At 44.1% G+C, this 23293-nt stretch overlaps 2 protein-coding genes and 1 long non-coding RNA gene across 4 annotated transcripts; 1 reads left to right on the top strand and 2 right to left on the bottom strand.

Annotated features, from left to right (window-relative positions):
* Positions 1-3012: 3012 nt before the first annotated feature.
* Positions 3013-10790, bottom strand: LOC139066142 (uncharacterized). The gene is made up of 3 exons (XR_011519123.1): positions 10612-10790; positions 10171-10367; positions 3013-3479 (listed from the first exon to the last, which is right to left on the bottom strand). It is a non-coding gene; the product is annotated as an uncharacterized lncRNA (long non-coding RNA).
* LOC107376807 (uncharacterized) lies at positions 3474-9503 on the top strand. Its single transcript, XM_070548749.1, has 5 exons — positions 3474-5261; positions 5808-6142; positions 6231-6398; positions 6481-6614; positions 6682-9503. Exons 1-5 carry the CDS (start codon positions 5034-5036, stop codon positions 8748-8750), a joined length of 2934 nt encoding a protein of 977 aa, XP_070404850.1. The 5' UTR covers positions 3474-5033; the 3' UTR covers positions 8751-9503.
* Positions 10791-11881: 1091 nt separating the features above from the next.
* Positions 11882-23106, bottom strand: slc10a7 (solute carrier family 10 member 7). Of its 2 annotated transcripts, XM_015946085.3 has the most exons (13): positions 22852-23106; positions 20799-20881; positions 20573-20709; positions 19943-20018; positions 19821-19859; positions 19718-19753; positions 19532-19615; positions 18440-18605; positions 18173-18224; positions 15236-15309; positions 14722-14867; positions 14593-14644; positions 11882-13398 (listed from the first exon to the last, which is right to left on the bottom strand). In XM_015946085.3, exons 1-12 carry the CDS (start codon positions 22949-22951, stop codon positions 14624-14626), a joined length of 1014 nt encoding a protein of 337 aa, XP_015801571.1. In that variant the 5' UTR covers positions 22952-23106; the 3' UTR covers positions 11882-13398; positions 14593-14623. The 2 variants fall into 2 exon arrangements, with proteins under 2 accessions (XP_015801571.1, XP_015801570.1); XM_015946084.3 differs by lacking the exon at positions 14593-14644.
* Between the last annotated feature and the right edge of the window lie 187 nt (positions 23107-23293).

The raw sequence follows: 23293 nt of genomic DNA, 5'->3' as shown, positions 1-23293 counted from the left end.
CCTTCCTATTGTGATGTTCTGTTGCTTATCTGTTGAGGTGTTTTTTTAGCAGAGCAAAGCTGCCCTCCTGGGGGGAGAGTAGCTATGAAATGCCTTTTTTTCCCTCTTCCTGAATCCATTCCTCGTGTTATCCTTTTCTCTCTATTAAGGTAGCGCGACTCGGGTTGTGAATGACCACAGTCACCAATTCTTGTCATGTGTCTTGCCCAGTATGTCTGATCTCTGAATTGTGTGTACTGAAACTCTAATTTCCCTCTGGGACAAATAAAGCTTTTCTGATTTTCTGATTTCTGAATTCAAAAATACTTTATTAATCCCAGAGGGCAACTGATTGCTGTAGTAGCTCAGAATAATAGTAATAATCAAGTCATCAAAGAGTTATTGTATATTACAATGGCTGTTGGCAGGAAGGATCTCCAGTAGCGGTCAGTGTTGCAGCGAAACTGAAGAAGCCTCTGACTGAAGACACTCTTCTGTTGTCGGACAGTCTTGAGAAGAGAATGCTCAGGGTTGTCCATAATCTTCTTGATTCTCTGGAGAATCCTTCTTTGCATTATCTCCTCCAGTGGTTCCACAGTCGTCCCCAGAACAGAACCAGCCTTTTTATTAGGCTGTTGAGCCTTTTCAGGTCCCTGCTTCTGATGCTGCTACCCCAACAGACGATGGCTGAAGAGATCACACTCTCAACAACAGACTTGTAGAAGATCTGCAGCATCTTGCTACAGACACTGAAGGACCTAAGCGTCCTCAACAAGTGCAGTCTGCTGTGTCCCTTCTTGTAAACGGCTTCGCTGTTCTTTCTCCAGTCCAGTCTGTTGTCCGGGTGAACTCCAAGGTATTTGTATTCCTCAACCACCTCCACTTCTTCTCCCATGATGGAAACAGTGTTTGACTCCACCCGGTTTCTTCTGAAGTCTAAAATCATCTCCTTTGTTTTGGTCATGTTCAAGGTCAGATGATTGTTTCCACACCATGCCACAAAGCGCTCCACCAGCTCTCTGTACTCAGCTTCCTGTCCATCTCTGATACACCCGACAACTGCAGAGTCATCTGAGTATTTCTGTAGATGACAGGTCTCTGGTTTGTACTGGAAGTCTGAGGTGTCAAGGGTGAAAAGGAATGGTGAGAGTACAGTCCCCTGCGGTGCTCCAATGTTACTGATCACCTGGTTTGATGTGCAGTTCTTCAGCCTCACAAACTGTGGTCTGTTTGTCAGGTAGTCTTTAATCCAGGCGATAGTTGAGGCCCCCACCTGTGTCTTCTGGAGTTTCTGGCAAAGTACATCAGGCTGGATTGTGTTAAATGCACTGGAGAAATCAAAGAACATGACCCTGACAGTGCTGCCTGCTTTGTCCAGATGACAGTGGGTTGGTTGAAGCAGCTGGATGATGGCATCTTCAACTCCAACTCCATGGCGATAAGCAAACTGCAGCGGGTCCTGATATGTTCTAGTTTGCTTATTCAGGTGGACCACCAGGAGTCTCTCCAGGACCTTCATGATGTGGGATGTCAGGGCAACCGGTCTGTAGTCGTCATTGACTGATGGGCGAGTTTTCTTTGGAACTGGAACAAGGCAGGATGTCTTCCACAGGACTGGAACCTTCTCCTGGGCCAGGCTGAGGTTGAAGAGGTGCTGCAGAATCCCACAGAGCTGCTCTGCACGGGCCTTCAGTACTCTGGGTCTGACACATAAGTCCGATTCTTCCCCCGACCCCACCCCACCCCCCGCCGCCGTCAGACATCTGGAACTTTTCCCTGCTGTGTGAACGCAGCCGAAAGGACAAGTTCCGGTACAAAAGTGGTGTGTCTGAAAACACAGGTCCGGTTAAAAACCGGATTGAATTGTCTGCAAATGTTCCAGAATGTCTGTCTGAAAAGGGCTTTTGTCTTCCCACCTCAGTTTATATAGGTCTGTTATTTCAGTGTGTGTGTCTTTCCCCAGCTCGGTGTGTGCGTGTGTGTGTGTGCATGTCCTACCCCAGCTCGGTGTGTGCGTGTCCTTCCCCAGCTCAGTGTAGTGTGTGTGTGTGTGTGTGTGAGTCCTTCCCTCAGTCTTTAGGTTTAGTTTTGTGTTTCATAGTTTTAGGTATATCTGCCCTCCTCTGGTTCTGTTCCCCATTTAGTTAATCGTATTCACCTGCTTTCCCTCCAGCCTCACTCCACACACCTGCTGCCTGTTTCCCTAATTGCTCCTCCCAGTCTATATAAGCCCTGTCTTGTCTCTGTGTTGTGTCGGTCCATTGTGCTATTCTGTCAGTCTTCTCTAGTCTTTAGTGTTTTGGCTCTAGTTTAGTAACTGGACATCTTTGGATTTTTGGCTCCCAGCATTTGTAGTTATTTTCTTTTCTTTGCTCATCCAATAAAGGATTTTTTCTTATCTTCACTTCTGCCTCGTGTCATCCTGGGTATCTGCATTTTGGGTCCAAACCAACCTCGTACCGTGACATCTACAGACAGTTGAGAGAGGCATATCAGGTTCCACTTTTTCCAGGAGTCCATGATATACCCAGATGGCTCTGTCCCAGGGGGGCATCCGGGAGCCCCTTCTCCCGTTCTCATCATTGAAAAAATGTTGTCAATCGCATTGAGACCAACTGACCAGATCCATTTTTAATAATTTCCAGTGTCCAGAAAAAATATATGCTCTATATTTTTTATGTATGTGTTAATTAATCCTTAATTCATCAAAGTGGAAATTATTTTAAAAGACTTACATAATTAATTAGCATTATTATGCATATTACGTAACACACTATCTCTATTTCCACTTATCTACGCGCACTGAGCAGGAGTCGAACCCACGCTCTTCGACTCCCGGAGAAAACAGTTTAAAAAATAGAAAAAGCAATGAGAAGAATGAGCAATAGGCACTGAGGCAGAACCAGCTGGATTTGCTGCATCTAGAACGTTCAAAGTGAAACTTTACTCAGTTATGTTATATTTGTCAAAACACGAGGAATTTGTTTAGGCTTTCAGCAGCCGGCCACACCCAGAATGTTCCAGGAAACGGTGAGTTATTCAATAGTTTTATTAGGTAAACTGGTTATTCACATCAGAATAATTAATAATTACCCAGGCATTCAGAGAATCTAATACATGCTTTCTTCTGCTTTGATGTATTAAAGTCCTTCTGCAGCAGCGGTCTGAGCATCAGCAGCATCACATGTTTGAGCAGAAGGAACTAATCCTGCAGATCCAGGCCTGGAGCGTGGTGTGCACAGGGCAGAGGGATAAGATCAACACGAGTGTGCAGAAGATCCTGGTGGGGCGGCGGCTACAGCTGCTGTACATCCTGTTGGATGGAAGCAGAGAGCAGAGAGAAACAACTCCAGCTGAACTAGATCCACACACATTCATCCCTCTGCTAGTGGCCAGCATGGAAGGAAGAGTTAAAACACAGAGGAAGAGCCTGGAACCAGCTGGGAAAACCTCTCGTGAGCCATTGTGATGCTTTAAACTCCCGGAGTCAGAGATCAGATCTGAGAATTGAAACACACCCAAATTTAGACTAGTTATGGCGAACAGACGACAGGTGGAAGACAGATCTTTGTTATCAACGCTAAATTTACTTTCCTTTCATGACACCCAGCAGTTATTACAGGTTCCTTTGATGCCACAGCGTCCAGTGAGAGCAGGTCTTCCATCACCCACAACAAGGCCCCACCCACAAAACAAGTTTTTATTCCAAACCAAGAAAATGTTTTCTGAGCAAATAGTAAAAAAAAAAAAAAAAATTGGTTTAAATCATTTTTTAAACAAAAATTTTAAATTAAAAAATAATGATTTTTTAAATTCAGCTTAGATGAAAGAGAAAGGAAACCTCCTGTCTGCACTTCTACAGGTTCTAGGTCTATGTTTCCTCTCAGCGCCCCAGCTGAGACTCTTCCAGAGTTCCAGGCTTGCCCTCACTCCCAGCTTTGTGGGGTTTAAACTCTCTCGAGGGTTTCCTGTTTAATGGGACAACTGGACCGACTGGGAGGAAGTGACCTGCTGGAGATCTGAGGAGGATCTGGACGTTTTACGGCTCTGTGAAGGTCAGGAGGACCAGAAATTAAAAACACTTCATCTCGCTGAAACGTCATTGTTTCATTTAAATCTAGAATGTTTGTTGTGACTAAAACATGTAACTATGTTCATGTTTACAATCAGTTTATGATTACTGTGTCCTTTGACATGAATGAAAAACCTTACATTCTTATTTTTTTCTCTCTTACACTTTCATTTCTGTCTGTTTTCTGTTTTAATTAGGATTTGTTTTCTTTTGCTTTCCAATTTATTTGCTTGTTTTCTTTAATTACCTGTTAAGATTTTCTATTAATTTTGTCCAGTTTAAATAATTAAAATGATTTTTATTGACATTTAGTGAGAAGTTTAGTCATTTGTCATACTTTGGATGAAACAGCTGGTTTTTAAATTTGCTTTATGTATAAAACCATCCAACCACCCACTTATCCATCCATCCATCCATCCATCCATCCATCCATCCATCCATCCATCCATCCAACCACCCACTCCTTCATCCATCCATCCACCCACTCCTTCATCCATCCAACCACCCACTTGTCCATCCATCCATCCATCCATCCATCCAATCAAGCACTCGTCCATCCATCCATCCATCCATCCATCCAACTGCCTACTCAACCATCCAATCGTCCATCCATCCATTCAAACACCCACTCATCCATCCATTCATCGAACCACCCACTCATCCATCCAACCATCCAACAACCCACTCGTCCATCCATCCATAAAACCACCCACTCAACCATCCATCCTTCCGTCCGTCCAGCCACCCACTCATCCATTTACAATATATATTTGAATGAAAGGGAGCAGATAGAAGAAAAATCTTATTATTTCTGCCCCCTTTTTAAACTTAAATATCAATTTATCCATCCATCCAACCACCTGCTCATCCATCCAACCACCTGCTCATCCATCCAACCACCCACCCACACATCCATCCATCAGTCCAATATTTAGCAGCTGTATCTGAGTAAATCCAAACACCTTCATACATTGTAGGGTTCATGATGTCGCCCAGCCTCCTTTTGGTCAGTGGAGTTGTTTTCTTTTCCTCTGTTGCCCTGCCCACCCTGTCCTTCTCTCATGGTGCAAGCCACGCCTCCTGTCTGGAGATGATTCCTGGTCATATCCGTGCTCATCCTCTGGATCCGCATCACAGCTTTGTCATCTTTCACGCATCTGCCTCCTCATATTTACCTGGACAGCTCATAACAGGTACTGATCCCATCACACACTAATGATAGCTTGTTTACATCTTTGAATCATAACTTTTTAATGTAATCAGATGCTTTTCTTCCTGGCACACTGTAATTCATCCTAATACAGGGAGCCTAAGTCTCCTCCCCTTCTGGTCGGCTCATGGGTCCCCAGAACAAAGAAAAATGAATTTAAGTCAACGGGGCTATAAAAGTTATTTTCTACCCCGCTTCTCCCCAGCATAGCTGCTACTCACCATGGTTTTCTCCATGTTAGATGCTCCTTCTGTCATCCTGGAAGAAAGATTCAAAGCTTGCTAAACTAATCTTCTCCTTGTCTCCATGTCTGCATCGATGATAGCGATGATGCAGCGATGGTGAGACGAACATTTGTAGTCCTACACGTCTTTTCACACAAAACCTAAAATAACTTTGGCCCCTTTCGAAGATGAGCTCTTTCTTGGCATCGGAATGTGTCTTTAAAATTCACGGACATCATATGTGAAATCTATGGCATGACAAATGGGATTAGAGATGAACTACTATCCTCTCATAGGCTCCCATTCATTTTTTGGGCAGTAGGGGACCCATGGTCCAGAGGTGCATGGGCATGAATTAGGCTCTCTTTCTCCATGCTCAGTTACAGTCCGAAGCTCTCGGGACTTCATGGGTTTCCTGCTCCAGGCCCGTGGTGCTGGTGATCAACGACGTCGGTATGGAAGAGGTGCAAGGATCAGGTCGAGAAGAATTGGTCCTCCCTTGGTGATTGGTTCCTGGATCCTAACTCCCCCAGGAACCCACACCTTGCACTGTCTTTCAGAGGGCGACACAATCACCCACTCTGACAAACAACTGAAGAGAAACCTCTCATTTGTCTGGAGGGCTCCCGACAAACCAATGGGAGACGTACAATTCCAGTGAGACTTTACGCTATCTTTGAAAATCATTGAAACAATGTTCCAGAGTTGGTGAGGACTAACCATGTTTGTGTCCTCTGTATTGCAGCATCACTGTGGTGCAGTCCTACTTCATTTATTGGGCTGGTGTTGAGTCTGCAGTGGTGCGTGATGGAAATCGTAGTGTTTGGAGGGGTGGTGAGACGGCTGGACCATTGGACATAGGTAGCATGAGCTTTTCCTTCCAGGAAGAAAACACAACTGACCTCTCAGGTGGGTAAAGTGGGTAAGCTGTAAAAGTCACCTTCAATCTAAAGTAAGTGAAGTGGTATCAGACCTTTTTTCTCCCTGCCTTGCAGCTCTGGAAGAAAACACCTCATTTGTCAAACAAACCAAGTGGACAACTACAGCTGTTACTTCCAAACCACCCATAAAAACAAACAGTGGAGACCAAACTCAGAAATTTGTAAACACGGGAGTTGCTCCCACAATGGTGGAATTGACCAACTTTGAGACTTTGACAAAACTTGAAGAAAATCCAACAATCCCTCTGGCTTTAGGATCAATCCAGAGCAAAACCAGCAGCACTCCTGAATCCCAATCAAAGATGTCTGAAAAAGCAACCGTTGACCCTGGTTCTCACACCAAGGGTCCCAGGAGTTCCTCCCCTTCCCCGCCCTCTGTTACCACAGCTGAAAACCAAAAGATGGACACCACAACCACAGATCAAACTTGGACCAGTCCAGGCTCTCTGCTGAACTCTCTAGTTCCCTTCTTTCCTCAAAAGGGAATAGGGACACGGATGAAAGATCCTGGGATAAATTCTCAGGATCCACTTCTGAACATCAACCAAAAAGGAAATGACACATTAGTTTCTGAAAGTTCTTCATCTGCAATGTCTGGGACTATCAACAGGTCAAAGGAAGCAGATGGAAATGAACAAACGTTGTCCAGAACAAGTTCAGTCAAAGGAGAAACCGGTTCATTGTCCATAACTTCATCCAAACCAGATTCCCGTTTTCATACAACTTCAAGGCAGATGTATTTATTTACAGAAACGTCTTCCCCCAAGCCTCAGACCTGGTCACCAAAAACACTTTCTCCATCCATATCTACACCTAAGTCTTCTCAGGTTACCAAAGCTGGCCCTCCGTCCTTAGACCCTGTACATGACACAAGTCCATCTGGATCCAAAAGCACCACAAAACCAACCACTTTGTTTCAAATGTCCCAGAGTAGTCCTCCTCCAGCCTCGTCTCCAAGCATCCCTCACCAAGCCCTGGGGACTACCTCGATTTCGACTCAGACTAAACCTGACTTTGTTCATAGAGACCAGTCCCAATCTGAGACAACAGAAGAGTCTTTGGACACGTCTCCACAACCACAGTCCCAGACCCTTTTGAAAACACGGAGGACATCATCCTCAAGACCAGACAACCCTGTAACGTCTACATCTACGACCCCAGATTTGCGTTTTGTTTCCTCCCTCACACCTTCTCCTACTTTTACATCTCCTAACCATCTTTCTTCGGGTTCCTCAGGTGATCCTTCACACAGCTCTTCTTTTATCCATCCCAGTGATCCCGCTTCCTCTCATCCATCTGAATATTCAGTCCTGGTCTCCACGCATCCATCTTCCAGGCCAACCACTCCCATCCATTCCTCTTCATCCTTCCAAACAAAACACCTCAGAGCAACTATGGCTATTTCTGCTCTTCCATCCCCTTTACCGATCTCCACACCTTCACATTTACCTTCTGCTCCTTCTCCATCCACCCCAACATCTTCTACCACTCAGCCCTCAAGCTTCAACCCTCCAACAGACTCTTTATTTTCTACTGCCGCAGTAAGCACCAACCCTAACTCCTCCCACTGTTTCCTGTTCTCCAACATTTCATCACCTTCTACTGTCACAAAGGTCTCCTCATCAACATCAAAGCCTACGTCTTTTGCTTCTCCCCCACCTTCACTGCCACCTACTTCTACCTCAACACCATTGTCCGTTGGAGGAAGTTCCTCATCATCCTACGTGTCATCCATCACCACCCCACATCCAGGACCTTTGTCTTCTATTCATCTTCTTCCCCAGACTCCTGTCACATCTTCTGTACCCTCCAAGAAGACCACAGAAGGTCAGAGGGTGGGAATTCCTCTTACATCTTCTAATCCGGTGACAAACCTGGGCTCACCAACACAGACAACGGTCATTCACCTGAACCCCAAACCTTTTCCAAACCACAAGCTCAATCGCGGCCAGAAGACCAAACCAGAGCTTCCAAACATTGACACCAAACCCAAGAAACCATCAGGTCCTTCTGAAGGTCCGGACAAGAAAGGGAAGTATCCAGACATCAACCCCAGACACAGCACCTGGGAGCTGGCTATGTTGCTGGGCTGTTCGGCTGGTTTGGGTATGGTTCTAGTGGTTGGGGTGAGGTACATGTACCGCCAGGCCTGCGGCAGGTGGACCGAGGTGACGCTGAACGACAGGGAGAGGGAGTATGACAGAGGGGGGCGGGGGCTGATTCAGGTCCAGGAGTGTGGAGATTTGGTCAGAGTCAGAAAAATCAGAGAGAACAGCTTTGTTCTTCTGACGGAGTACGATGTGTTAGCGCCACCTGGTGAATGAAATACGGGTTCCTAAAGCCAGTTTACCCATTATCTCACTGGGCTGTTGTCAGCTGGTCAGGAATTAACAACGGCTTTAAACGTCTGTTAAGGTTTCCTAAAGTGTGCGTTGAATTTTAAATATTTCAGAAATTTGTTGCATCTGTGATCCGTTATGATGGCAATCAAACCGTTTCTAACTCCTGCCCTGAAGGAACGTGGGACAACGTTGAACTTTAGCCCAGAAAGATACGGTCTTCAGACAGAAATGTGTTTACCAGGATCATATGAAAGACCTGGTATCTTGTTCTGCTGCATCTCCACCAGGAGCTTTATGGCCTCTTTGTGCTGTGACCAAATAACCTCCGTTAGACGAATATAAGAGTCGGTCTTTGTAATAACGGAGGCTGAAGTCTGCCTGAGTTTGACCTTTTCTACAAGAGGAACTCAAATTTGGTCAGAAATTTAGATTATTAGTATCAGATTGTTTAAAGCCACTATCGTCATTAATGAAACTAACGACTATTGTGATTGTATTGTTTAGGTACATTATTCAGATTGCATGCTAATTTGACATCTCTTTTTCTCTCTTGCACCATATTTTTTTTGTCTATTAAAAATGAGAAATTCAACATTTAGAAACTTATGCCTAGTCCACACGTAGCCGGGGTTTTTTGAAAACGAATATCCGCCCCTCCAAAAACTTGCATCCACACTACCTCGTTTAAAAAAAAAACTGTCCACACGTACCCGGATAAATACGTTGTTAAGGACATGCCAGACCTGTAGGCGGCAGCACTTCCCCCGTTCTTAACCTCGTCCTTCGTCTGTGGTCTTCAGCAAGGAGCAGTAATTCCGCTTGCAAAAACAAACAAGCAAAAAGCGCTTGGACAATTGATAAAGCGAGCGCAGCTCTGAGGGCATCCATGCTGTCGGCTAGTGTAAACACAGGTCGCACACGTGATGTCAGCATTTTTTTGTCGTGGAAAGTGACGTTGCAGACCTTAAAACTCCGGTTTTGTCTGTCCACACGCAGACACCCAAAACGGAGAAAACGCAGATCTTCACTTTGGCCGGAGTTTTTAAAAAGATCCGTTTTCGTGTGGATGACAGGCCAAAATGTAGAAAAATATCTACGTTTTGGCAGATCCCCGGCTACGTGTGGACAGGGCCTTAGACCCAAAACTTATTTTACCAGACTAAAGTTAGGTAACTCTAACTGGTTTTGGTTGACTCACACCCCTGGTGGTTGGATTTGACTGTTTTAGGTAACGGAGTTTCTCTCATTGAGAATAAAAGCTCACTTGCTTATTTTACATCAGCTATATGTTGAACTGATACTTAGTTCTGACTCATGAGCGGATTAGTGAAGCTGTTCACCTCTAATCCCGTTTTCACTTGTAAACCTTTACCAGTGTGTTAATAAAGTGCATTTTCAGTACCGTGCAGCTCCTTCTAGCAGTGAGGCTTCATAATGTTGGTTTTTAATGGTTTAGCTGTGCTTTAAAAGGACACAGCCTTGATGGAAGAGCTGGCAGAACTTTCACAGGCTTCTCTTATCCTGCATTCATCCAAGCGATGAGTCGATGGAGCCATCTGTCCTGAAAAAGCCCGGTCAGCGAGACCAGTCAGCTGCCAACTGGTCCCATGTGGGCCGACAACAAATAACAGGAATTATTATTATTAGCTGCGTTTGGTCCTGAGCACAAATATAAGCATTGTTAGCTAAATCAGATGAAACCAGTAGACATCCAGTCTCAGCAGGAGTGGCAGAAGTTAGTGAAACACGGGTTTAGTTGTTTATTTAATAAAATACCTTCACACCGCTGCACCCTTTCATACTTATTAGTATTACTGGGATAAAATCTGGGAAACGTACTCACCGTAAACAACCTCAGTTAGGAGAAACAAAGACTAGTTATGCATCATGTGTGACGTTTCAGAGCAAGAATCCAGAATTTAGCCGCTAGTTTAGCAGTCTGGCTAGCACCTCCTGCTTCTAGAGTCTCCGCCCACTCAGAGTGATGTCACCAACAGTTACGATCCATCCATTCCCTTTAAGCCCCCCCCCCCCCCCCCCCCCATGTAAATAAGTAGAACCTAAACAGTTTTATTTATTTAAAGGGAACATTTGCAGTTTTTCCTTGGCACCCCCTAGAGTCCGTTATTAATTCACTGTAAAATCAAAAGTGAAACTTTTCTCCCCGCTGTGCGTTTGTCTTTTTAACCCCTTAAAGGGACTTTATTAAGCTTTGAATTTTTATGCTTGCGATTGCCCCCTCAGGCCAAAAGCGTAACAGCAGCTTCAATAGTAGGCTCGTGCACGAGGCACGCATGCTGTACGTGCACACTCCTTAACGAAAATAACAGCTGAGACAGTCCTGTGTGTGTGTGTGTGGCCCGGAGGACAGAGGACAGGAGAACGCGCAGGTAATTAATTAAATAATTTGGTTCTGTACCTTTCTCTTCAGCACAGCCGACAAAGGTTTATGATGGGTCAGTCCTCCTGCATGCTCAGATCATTCCCTTCCCTTGCTTGAAAAATTGTTCCAAAATGAAAGTTGAACCCACATCTTTTTTATCGGTGAAATCAATGCCGTTCGGCGAGTCTCAAATAAAAATGTGGGCGTCTTATTACTGTAAAAAATATACCATTAATGTAAAAAATAAACTCTAAATAAACTATGTTCACATCCAGAATCAAACTCAGGTATTCTGCACAAGAATCTGACATCTTACTAGGTGAGCTAAAGCGCCAGTGACATCATTTGTATCCATAACATTTATATCCTTGATGACAGCTGAAACGACGTTCAAAGAACAGTTCGGAGCGAAAATGGCTATTTTGTTGCTAATTTGCAGGAAATATCTAGAAGAAAGTTCTACAGAAAGTAGCTAAGGGTCTTCTGAAATGTGGCTACGTTCATCACTAGGCGTTAGGAACAGCGACAAAGTCGCTGAGTTGGCACTACCTCACTCTCTGCTGCTAAAGCTACGGATAGCAAATGCTACGGGCGATGCCTGAGCGTGAACGCGCATGAAGCAGCCTGCTCGACCCGAGCAGCTCTCTTTTTCTGTGATTTTACAGAAAATCAGGCAATCACAGTAAAAATGCCAGGGCTCATTCTACAGGACCAGGGCATTGCAGGAGAATGTATTAAGAAGACATTTATTATTTCTATACATGTTTTGACTGTCAAACTTCCATAATGCCCCTTTAATCTAACAGCAGAAATGTCTCCTCAGCCTTCATTAGTCTCTACAGGAGTAGAAATCCAACATATCAGCTGTGTTCATGATTAAAACATGCAGGAAGCAGACTGCAGCGCTAGCACGTCAGTCCCACTTTTACAAAGACTAAAGTGGGACTTAACTGGTGGTGTTGCCGGCTCTGAAGTTGCAAGTGCGGTATTCTGGCCACAGGGGGAGTGAGAGGCTCAGTGGCCTTTTATTACCATGTAAAGGGTCATTTTAGCACAGTGACTCAAGAAAATTAGTTAAAAACATGAAAAAGTTGCATAGTATGACTTTAACCCTTTTTATGTATCGGGTCTCTGTTTGGACTCGTTACCAAGGCAACTCTTTGCTTTGTATCAAGGAAAGTGTTACTGGCTCAGATTATACATAAATCATCTACCATAGAAATCTTTATTTTAGCGCTTCTGCCGCCTGACAGGAGTCATAAATCTGTCTCCATCTCTGATTTAAAGAGCAAGTCACCCCCAAATCAACTTGTTTTTGCTGATAAACAAAATAAACGAGTGTCTAATCGTGCTGCAGACACGTGTCGTCAATAATTTGGCGCTTCAGTGCATCTTAGTTAAAATTTAAATATTCTGCCTAAAACTGGCAGTGTTGTGCCATTGTCAGGTAAAAACTCTGCACTGTATTTTAATTTAAATCAGCCACCGCTGTTGGCTAAGAGGTATGCTATGATGTAAACTGGTACATGATAATGCCACAATGCTGTCGTGAGCCTGTGTGTGTGTGTGTGTGTGTGTGTATTTGTTAGCGGCTCCGCCCTCTCGGTCTGCCAGGCAACAGCATTTGTTGCATTTTTCAAACATGAAGTGGGAGTGGAGTTAGACTCTGGTAGGGGTGACTTGCTCTTTAAGTAAATAGTGGAGCCACACATGAAATCTGAGGGTTATCAGGAGAATGAGGAGATATTTTCATTATAATCTGGGATTTTTTCCTCCAGCTTTTAATATTTCTTTTATTTTATTAGCTCAACACTGTCCTCTACTGGAGTCACAGCAACACTGTAAACAAACATCCTCCAAAGTCCGGGCTGCCCTAACCCTTTTAACACCTCAGGTGTTGCAGCAGCAACTCAAACATGTGGCAGCGAGAGCTGGAAGACCCAGAGCAGAACAGCAGATTGGTCCCACACACACACCAGTTTGGCTCCTACTCAATCCTCCCCGTTCCCACGGAACTCCGGTAGAAAAATAAAACACCTTTCTCTCAAATACAAAACAGTAGATAGAAAACAAATGAGTTTGTTAGTTGTAGAAAAGAGTCTGAGGACAGGTCCCTGGTTCAGCCATGAGGTCCGTGGTGATGGTTGTGATAAGGCACTTGGACGGCCGCGTCCCTCCACCCACGTCTGACCGTGTCTCAGAAACTCGTCCTCATCAGACGGGCTGCAGGTTCGACAGCTTCACCGCCTGCAGAGAGAACAGACATGAAATCAGACAGAGATTAAATTATTACAGCAAATAATCCAGTTTCCATCCAGGTGTCCATCACACACTGGTGCTGCAGCCTGAAAGGGCTCTCAGCCCCCCCCCCCCCCCCCCCCAACAGTAATTTGGCATTAATGACGTCGACGCCACGCCTTCAGCATGTTTCTGTTTGATAAAAAGTCCTGAAGGTGAAACAGACATTTTCCTTTATAATGAATTAGGATGAAAGTTTAAATTTAACACTAAACCTGTGGAAATGACAGATTAGAAAATAATAATAATAATAATAATAGATTTTATTTATATGTGCCTTCAAGACATCCAAGGATATTTTACAACAATGCAGATAAAACAGACCAACAACATAAAGACATCTCACAGAAATGAATTAAAACACTAAGACGTTAAACACTAAAATTAGGAGTCACATTAAAGGAAGGTAATCTGGATTACCTCTAAAATGTGAGCAGTACATTCATATGGACAAATAAGAGTTTTTATTTTTAGGAAAAAATCACGTAAAGTCACCACTTTAGTTTTTAAAAAATAAGAAACTTACAAAATCAGATATTATTCATGATAGTTTTAGTAATTTTACAGTTTTATCATGAAAAATGTGAATAATTCTTCCTAATTTAGGATTATAAATACGACCTGGATAGACTGGCCCCTCTGACGTTCTGATAAACAATCATAGAATAAATAAAATGAAGCCAATTGAAACAAAGAGAAATAAAATTAGAGCAGATAAATGAGATTAGTTTAGATTAGAAACAATAATAACGTTTTATTATATAGATAAAAATCACAAGCACATTAAAAGTTACTGAAAATGATCGTAATACAAATAAAACAAGAAAAACAAATAAGAATTTGGTACAAAATAAAAACAAATAATTATGTTAGATAAAAACAAACGATTCGTGGTTAAAAGGTAAAAATCATAAACGTTAAATAAAAACAGAAGCTCAGTGGCGCCACCTGCTGATTACTGGAGCTCAGAGGCAGCGTCGTGAATCGTGGCTCTCAGTGCGTTTGTGTTAACGTTAATTAATAAAGCTTTGTTTATTTTGTACGATTGATGCGATTTCTGTAAATTAGTAAAAGCAGAAAATCGTGAAGTTGATTATTTCGTTGCCGCAAGCAGATTAAACGGGTCGGTTAGTTTTTACTCACTCAGGCCACACAGAGGTGTTGAAATGCAGCCCTATCTCAACAACAGACTAGACTGTTGGGGAGGAGAGAAGGCGGGGAGGTTAGTGTGGGAATGCAGCCGCCGTCGCAGGAAGGGGTCGGGATCGGTACCTTCGGCCCGGAGGACATCCAGGCCCGGATGGTCGGCACGAGGACGGAGCCGAGCAGGATCTGAGCCGGGTGGTAGATCAGGAGCGGGACGGAGATCAGGGACAGGTGCTCGTAGCCTTCAAACACGATCTTCAGCATGGGAATACCTGGAGAAGAGGAAAATGTCAGAGTTCCCTTTTCCGGTGAGGAAAGGGGATTAAGGTAACATCCTCCCACAGCTCCTGCTCTTTAGCTCAAGTCCTGGTTTGTACTGAATTGAAGCTCATGATGGTGACAGGATAGAAATGTTTATTTAGTTCAATAAAACTAAAATATCAACATTAAAGCAAAAAGCTGGTGAATACAAGAACAGCTCTTCAGATTTGACCTTTCCTTTATCAGACCTGGAACTAGCAGCAGCATCTTAATGATTCTCGACTCGTAGCCGAGGGCTGCTCGGGATTACTCTGAGGGCCGTAAGCGGCCCGCGGGCCACGCTTTGGACCCCCGTGAAGCCACGAAGCTGGAGCCCTACCCAGAGTCAGAGACTTGTGGGTGGAGCAGAACACGATGGCGACGGTGTCTGCAGGGCTGAAGCCCAAGGCGGACCTGGAGACAGACAGGAAGTTAAACAGCATCAAGTCTGAGACTGGAGCAGCTCTTGTCTAAAGGTCAGAGGTCAGTGCTTTCAGAATAAAACACTAAATACAACTAAAATGTTATCTAAATCAGGGGTCACCAACCGTTGTGAAGCTGAGAGCCACTTCGCGGTAACCGAGCTGTATGAAGGGCTACCATGTTGATGCGCACAATGCTGACCTTTGACCTTGATTAGATTTATTCAACTCTTCACGTACAATTTACCTCATTTTAACAATAGAAGTCCAATTCTTACCAATGCAACAGAAATTTTAAAAATAAACCTCTTTCTCTTTAGGTTGTCCCTTCAGGAGTCACCACAGCCAATCAGCTGTCTCCATTTAGTCCCGTCTTCTGCGTCCTCTACCTTCACACCAACTAGCTTCATGTCCTCTTTCACCACATCCACGAATCACCCTTTTTGGTCTTCCTCTCAGCCTGGTGGCTCCAACCTCAGCATCCTCCTACCCATATCATCTCCGTCTCTCCTCTGGACACGTCCACACCATGTCAGTCTGCCCTCTCTGACTTTATCTCCAAAACATCTAACACGAGTGGCCCGTCTGATGGACTCATTCCTGACTTTATCCAGCCTCGTCACTCCCAAAGAGAACCTCCAGCTCTACCTCCTGTCTTTTCCTCATGGATCCCGTCTCTCACCGTCGTGCTGAACTCCTTTAATCCCACACACTTCTTCAACTCTTTTCTACACTGTCCACCATTTTGACCCTAAATACTTAAAGTCCTATTTCTTCTTCACTTCTACTTCCTGTAACGCCACTGTCCCACTGTGTTCTCATCTTCACACTAATACTCTCCTCTGTAGTTCCTCTGCAGTGAGAGCAGGGTGGAGGACGTTCACAAACTCCTCTGCAAACATCACAGTCCATAGAGACTCCTGTCTATCATCAGCTGACCATCACCAAAGAAAACAAGACGGGGCTTAGAGCAGATCCTTGATGCACTCCCATGTCCTAGAACTTCTCTGTCACTCCTGCAGCACACCTCTCATACATGTTCTGCACCACTAACATTCTTCTCTGCCACTCCAGACCTCCTCAGGCATCACAGCTCCTCTCTCAAATGCTTTCCCTAAATCTACAAAGACGCACATTCTTCTGACCTCCTCTGTTCTTCTCCTTCAGCCTCCTTAAAGCAAAATTAGCATCTGACACTGTCAACCATGGCTTCCTTTTGTCCACACTCTCTAGCATGGGCATCACAGAGAAAGCACATGCCTGGTTTGAATCGTACCTCACAGGATGATCTTTCAGTGTATCTTGGCTTGGACAATCCTCTACCGTGCACCATCTTGCCACAGGAGTCCCCCAGGACTCTGTACTAGGACCTCTTCTCTTTGCCATATACACTATCATTCGATCACATGGCTTCTCCTACCACTGCTATGCAGACGACACCCAGCTCTATCTGTCATTTCCGCCGGACGACCACACTGTCTCTGCACGAATATCAAACTGTCTCTCTGACATATCAAAATGGATGAAATCCCACCATCTCCAACTCAACCTCTCTAAAACTGAACTGCTTGTCATCCCAGCAAAACCATCCATACAGCACAATATCTCAATCCAAAATGACTTCCCATCTCTGGCTCCTTCAAAGGCAGTTGGAAATCTGGGTGTTGTGATTGATGAACACCTGAGCTTTAAAGGTCATGTTGCCTTCGTTACTTCTCATGCATCGTTCCACAAATGTGGAATGACCTACCAAGCACTACCAGACAGGAGCTTCCTTTTCAATTTTCAAGAAACTCCTGAAGACCCTGCTCTTCAGAGAGCATCTTCTAAACTAGCACCTTCCCTGCACCCGTCCCCCCTCTCTACTGTCCACTCCTTGTTCTCTCCTCTCCATGATTGATGTGAAGTTGTTGTTGTTGTTGTTGTTAGCCTCAAGGGCAACGACTGCTAAATACATAAACATAAACATCTGTGGTAAACGTTCTTGGCATCAAACCGTTCTGCTGGTAACAAATGTTCACGTCTGACCCAACTCTAGCTTCCACCACACTTTCCCAGAGCTTCACCTTATAAAATCATTAGCTTGGTTCTTCTGTAGTTCCTACAGTCCTGCAGGACATCTCTGCTGCCATGTTTTAATCACATAAAGTGCGATAAAAAAAAATGCAGCAGAAAATAATATTTAGACTTGAGTGGTGAGTTGGGTCAGAAGGCACTATGGATGTAAATTTCTTTTTTTTGGGGGGGGGGGGACAGGGGGGACATGTGCCCCCCCCACTTTTTCCAAAGTCAAGTTTTGACCCCTGCACTTTTTACCATTCAAAAACAATGTTACGCTATGTTAAATTGACACTGGTTGAGCTTTAGGACCAAGCAGAAAACAACCGTTTGTGTTGAAGCCTGTTTCCCATTAGAGCATACCGTAAAGATCCCCCCTCCCCCCGTACCCCCCCACCCCCCCTTCTAAAGTGAAAATTACGTCCATGGAGGGCACCACATAGAGCTCCTGGGGGCTCCAGGTCGGTGACCCCTGATCTAAATGAAACTAAAAATAAAAAGAGATAAAAGGAGAAAAAATGAGGGAAATTTAAAATGATGAATAGAAAAAAAAGAAAATGTAAGAAGGAAGAAAAATGGAGAAATGAAGGTAAAAACAACACAGACGGACAGAAACTACGTGATGCACCAAAACTCTCAGAAGCAACAATAAGGACGAGTTCTAAATAAGCCTGGCTTATTTTCTATCAGCAGCTTTTCAGAATAAAAGTCGGCTGCATCAAAGCCGAAGTGTTTCATGCTGATCTGACGCGTGGGTTTGACCCTGAACACGAGTCAGCACTTGGCCTGAAACTGACCTGGAGGAGACGGTGAAGGTGAGCAGCATGAAGCTGAGCTGGATGGAAAAAACTGGAGGAAACAAAAACAGACCAAGGTTTAATAAACAGCTTTAATTGCTGATTCAGCTTTTATCTCCTATCTGCTTTCTGTGTGAAACCACAGGAAGTGATGCGGCTATGACATCACCCCTGTGGTTTAGCTTGTAGCTGATAAAACCACACTGGTTCTGTCTGATCCCATGTTTACGTAAAACCTCCATCTGCTCCCACAGCAGCTTTACTGACTGATGACGACGACCAGCAGCAGGCTGCCCAGGTCCAGCTCGATGTTGGGGTTGCTGAAGGTGTCGCAGAAGGTGGTGTAGATGATCATGAGCAGGACGGCGCTGCTGATGGCGCCGAAAGGCAGCTTCCTCCTCTCCAGGAACTCCCTGAGGAAACGACGACACACCTGCAAACAGATAGCACACAACATGGAGGAAAACAGCCCGAACGGTAGTGTAGGACAGTGGTACTCAACCTTTTTTCACTGATGTACCCCCGTGAAATATTTTCTTCAGCCAAGTACCCCTAATCAGTGCAAAAACATTTTTGGTTGTAAAAAACAAGACCTTAAATAGGTGCCTTCAGTGACTGATTTATTAAACTTTGAAACTGATAAACAAGTACAAAATTCAACCATTTGGGAAAAAAAAAACTATTTTGAATATTTTAAATGTTAATACTCCATAGCTAAATGTATTGGAAATATTTTTCATCACTAAAATGTGATTCTAATTAATTAATTGAAAACAGTCACCATAAAACTATTTAAAACCATAAGATTACCCATTGAAAAATCCATAAATGTGCAAAACACTGCACATTTTTTGTAGTATCTCTTGAACTATTTGGAAAAAATATATATATAACTAGAAATATTAAAAAAAAAAATCAAATACAGGCCAAAGAAATGATTAAGCTAATTATAATTAAAGATTTGTGCTCATAAAAAGCATATCAACATAAAGTGTTATCCTTTGGGATCATAGTATATCTGTTCTCTAAAAGAAATCATCAACGTCAAATAACAATCGCTAAAAACAAATGTAAATCTCAAAATATATTTTTAAAAATCAAAAAGAAGACTGAAATCTTAACATTACTGCACTGATCGGAGTGTTTTTACAGACTTTTTAGTGAGACACTTGGGCTTGTGCTTCACTGAGGATCTTTTTCATCCTTGGTGGCAGGGAGGCAACTGCTGTGATCAAGCTCTTTTTTAGACACAGTCTGCTTCTCTGATGTACCCCCTGGAGTTTCTTTACGTACCCCCAGGGCTACGCGTACCCCCATTTGAGAAAGGCTGGTGTAGGAGGTGCTTGGAGTGCCGCGTACCTGACCCAGGATCAGAGGAACCACCACCGTCATGAAGAGCTGGGAGAAGATGGAGGAGAAGGGTACCGAGGAGGAGGAGCCCAACTGCAAGAGAGAGAGAGGAAGGCTTCACTTGGTTGGGAAGTATTAAACCATCTGTGTGTGTGTGTGCGCGCATGCATGTGTGTGTGTGTGTGTGAGACTCACAAACAGCAGCAGCAGCAGGGGGGTCACCACGATTCCCTACAGAGAGAAACACACGTTAAAACTCCTGACTCCACGTCTGCTCCTAAACACATCCAGATCTCACCAGGAAGCTCCCAAACGCCGAGTTAAAGATGGCGGCGGCCTGCGCGCATGGAGAACAATCTGTCACCATGGTAACAAGTTCATTACTGTGGTCAAACTGTGGAACGCTGGGGAGAGCCTCACCTCGTTTCCTCCGACAGCTTTGGTGAGGATCACAGCCGAGGAGACTGGGGGGGGCATGCAGCTCACCGTCTGTAACCTAGGCAACAAGAGGACGAGTCGAGTCAGGCTGTTGCATCTGCTGATGGTCAACGGGACAGGGAGGAGACATAAAACTGTCGTTCCTTTGACGACGGTCCTACTGAACATAATAAATACATAAAGTCCAGCACGTTGTGGAGAACATCCTAAAACCAGATCTTATCCAGCAGCTCCTCCTTTAGCAGGAAGAGCAGCTGGAGACAACGTCCTGATCCGTCTCACGCTTCGTCTCACCTCCACGAAGACAACCCTCACCGCTCTGTGGGACCAGGACATGTTTTCATAACAAACATTGCAAGCTGAGATCAGCATAATGACGGGATTCTACTGAGGTCTCCATCATCTAGCTCTGGTGGAGCTGTGCTGAACACAGATCTGACTGTCCCAACCGGGCGGAAAACCACCGAACCTGATCCCAACTCGGAGTCCAGCAGCCGGAATGTCTGTTCCTAGAACTCTGGTGCTCAAACCCACAGAACAACCGTCAATGTGGCCCTTTGTGTGCCTCCCCCTCCCCATCCACCACACACACACACACACACGTGTGTGTACCCTTTGAGCAGCCACGGGTCGATGCTGGTCAGCGCGAGCACCTGGAGCAGCAGCCACACAGCCACCGGGAAGAAGATCAGCGTGAAGGACTGGACGAAGAGGTGCAGGCGGACGTGAAGCAGTGCGCTCGTTAGCTCCTACCACACACACACACACACACACAAATTCAGGGTTTCTAAGCTGCACCTGAAGGCATCAAAGAGACGTTCAGGGACCAGTTCCTCACCTCGGTCTTCAGCGACAGGCCACTGTTGAAGAAGATGAGTGAGACGGCGACATAGGCGATGGTGATCTCTGGCCTTAGAGGACCTGATGGACAGAGAGGAGGAGAACCAGTAACCATGGAAACAGCATAAAGCTGGAATAGTAATTTATACAGAACAAAAGCTTCAGTCATGTTTTTAAACATGTTACAAAGATGTATTGTTAACTGATACAATAAGCTGTTAATTTATGATGTTATGGAAAAAATCTAAATATTTATAAAGATGTACGTAGACGGTCTAATACAAATATATTACATTTAGGGAGAGTTTAGGAAGCACATAGCTAAATAAATACTAAACAGCTGATTTCACCAAGCTAGGGCTGCACAATATATCGTAAATATATCGTTATCGCGATATCAGCAAGCACGATATGCATATCGCAAAGAGCAGATAAATATCGCAATGAATGGTCAGCTCAAATGCTTGCTACGCATAATTTATTCTGTCAAACAAACGGAAACATGATGTTTTTTTAAACAAATCAAATAGAGCTCTTCACCCATTTGGCCAATTGGGTGGGTTCTCATAGGTCAGATGCCTGCCCCTGAGGCGGACGGCACTTCATTTTGATGGTTAGTGAACACCTGAGTTAGCTTTGTTCTGCTCTTTCTGCTGATTCAGCTTTTCCCGGGATCCACTGATTGCATTTTCTTGTTCAATTTCTTTTCCCCTTTCCTCACATCTTTTGCTTTTTTCCTTTGTATTAGTTTTTAATTTGTTTGATTTTGATTATTTTTGTTCCTGTGTTAAGTTTTTATTTATCGCAAGTAATATCGTCATCGCAATATTAATCACTGTTATGGAATATCGCGGGTCTTCCTAATATCGTGCAGCCCTACACCAAGCCATGTTTTAGTATTTACTTCAGAACGGCCACATTTATACTTAGACTCTAACGTTTGGACTAGGGATGCAACGATACCACTTTTTTCCAAACCGATACGATACCGATACTTGGAACTGAGTACTCGCCGATACCGATTACCAATACCGATACTTCTACCATACAAAAAAGGCAATGATTTGGAATACAGATTTTTTTCTTCTCTGCACAGGAAAAGACTGTGAGGTTGATAAAAAGTAAAATATTAGGTGAACAGAAATGACAAGTTACAGGGAAGCCATTTTCAAGCAGCTGCTATGGTATCGGTTCCTGGTATCGGTTAACTTTTACCGATACTGATACTGGTATTGGCATCGTATTGGTGCCGATATCGGTATCGGTGCATCCCTAATTTGGACATGTTTTTACATTTGATCATCAATATTTAGGTTAAACCTTAATTATTTAGATTTTTACATTCATGTTCAGCATGAAATATTTAGTTTTACTTGTATTTAATACATTTTATTTAAAACATTCGAGTTTGGCTACATTTATTACAGATGAACAAGTGAATTTCCCCACACTGGGATCAAGTCTATTCTATTCTAAATATTTGTTACAATTCATAAAGTTTCATTAAATCCTAAATATTTATATATAAAATTATTCAGAAATGAATGCTGTAAAATAAAGCTGTTACTTCATTTTAGCTTCAGCACCCCACACTTGATTTACGCCTGCTGACCTCATCATTCTGAGGCGCTAGTGAAGATGAGTCTAACGAGGAGCCCCTGAAGGCACCATGCCAGCAGCAGCAGCGTTAGGTGATCTAATCTAATCTACAGGTGAGAGATGCCGCTAATCTGACAGCTCCGCGGAGCTACCGCTGTAATAAACTACTTTTCTGTTACTTCATGTGGAGTCTGAGCGGCTTTAGAAGGATTCAGGTGAATAAATACGTTTTATGAAGGGGTTTGCTGACTTTCCTGCTGAGTGCTACGTGTCCCTGACTCAGACAGGTATGAGGAACCCGCTACTTCCGACTCACACCAGCAGCTCCTCTGACTTTAGAGCGGTTTTAGTTTTCTTACTCACTCTCCTTTATTCTGAGTTTTTTCTGACCCTGTTGCTGTTAAACTAACCCGTAGCCAACAGAGCTGAACTTTAGAGGAGCTCCATCTCACCTCCTTTGACACCGACGCTGGGCATCAGTCTGGCCGACAGGATGACCACCAGGATCCCCACCATAAACCAGTCCTTCCGGAGCCTCCCCAGGAGGCCCATGGTTCCGCTCCACCGCCGGCCTCCCCGCCGGCCCTCCCGTCACAGCAGCCGGACTGAAGTTCCCACGACTCGGCCGCTTCTCTTCCTTCTCGGTGCTCTGTCAGAAAACACAAGCAGCACGGGAGGAGCAGTTACTTCCGGACACGTGAACGATGACGCTACCGTAATGACTAAACAGAGACGACGGAGAAATGATTATTTCCGTAATAAAGATAAAGACGCGCATTTTTAATTGTCAAACTCATTTTTACCAACAATAAATGATAAAATGTTGGTGTATCAATGCAAATAACAATTTTATTTTAATGAACACGAGTGTAAATAAAAATGTAAATCAATGAC

This window comes from Nothobranchius furzeri, chromosome 2, assembly GCF_043380555.1.
Source record: "Nothobranchius furzeri strain GRZ-AD chromosome 2, NfurGRZ-RIMD1, whole genome shotgun sequence".
NCBI lineage: Eukaryota > Metazoa > Chordata > Actinopteri > Cyprinodontiformes > Nothobranchiidae > Nothobranchius > Nothobranchius furzeri.
The sequence above is the reverse complement of the archived record's forward strand: the minus strand, read 5'-3'. Positions and strand labels throughout refer to the sequence as shown.

Excerpts from the sequence above, each read along its gene's own strand:
- slc10a7 (XM_015946084.3), bottom strand. The coding sequence starts at position 22,951 with ATGGGCCTCCTGGGGAGGCTCCGGAAGGACTGGTTTATGGTGGGGATC. Across the intron at positions 19,860-19,942 it reads AAGCTGTCGGAGGAAACGAG|GCCGCCGCCATCTTTAACTC; the intron begins GTGAGGCTCTCC and ends CCATGCGCGCAG. Across the intron at positions 18,606-19,531 it reads TTCCTCTGATCCTGGGTCAG|GTGTGTCGTCGTTTCCTCAG; the intron begins GTACGCGGCACT and ends ATCTGTTTGCAG.
- LOC107376807 (XM_070548749.1), top strand. The coding sequence starts at position 5,034 with ATGATGTCGCCCAGCCTCCTTTTGGTCAGTGGAGTTGTTTTCTTTTCC. Across the intron at positions 6,143-6,230 it reads ATGGGAGACGTACAATTCCA|CATCACTGTGGTGCAGTCCT; the intron begins GTGAGACTTTAC and ends TCTGTATTGCAG. Across the intron at positions 6,615-6,681 it reads CGGGAGTTGCTCCCACAATG|GATCAATCCAGAGCAAAACC; the intron begins GTGGAATTGACC and ends CTCTGGCTTTAG.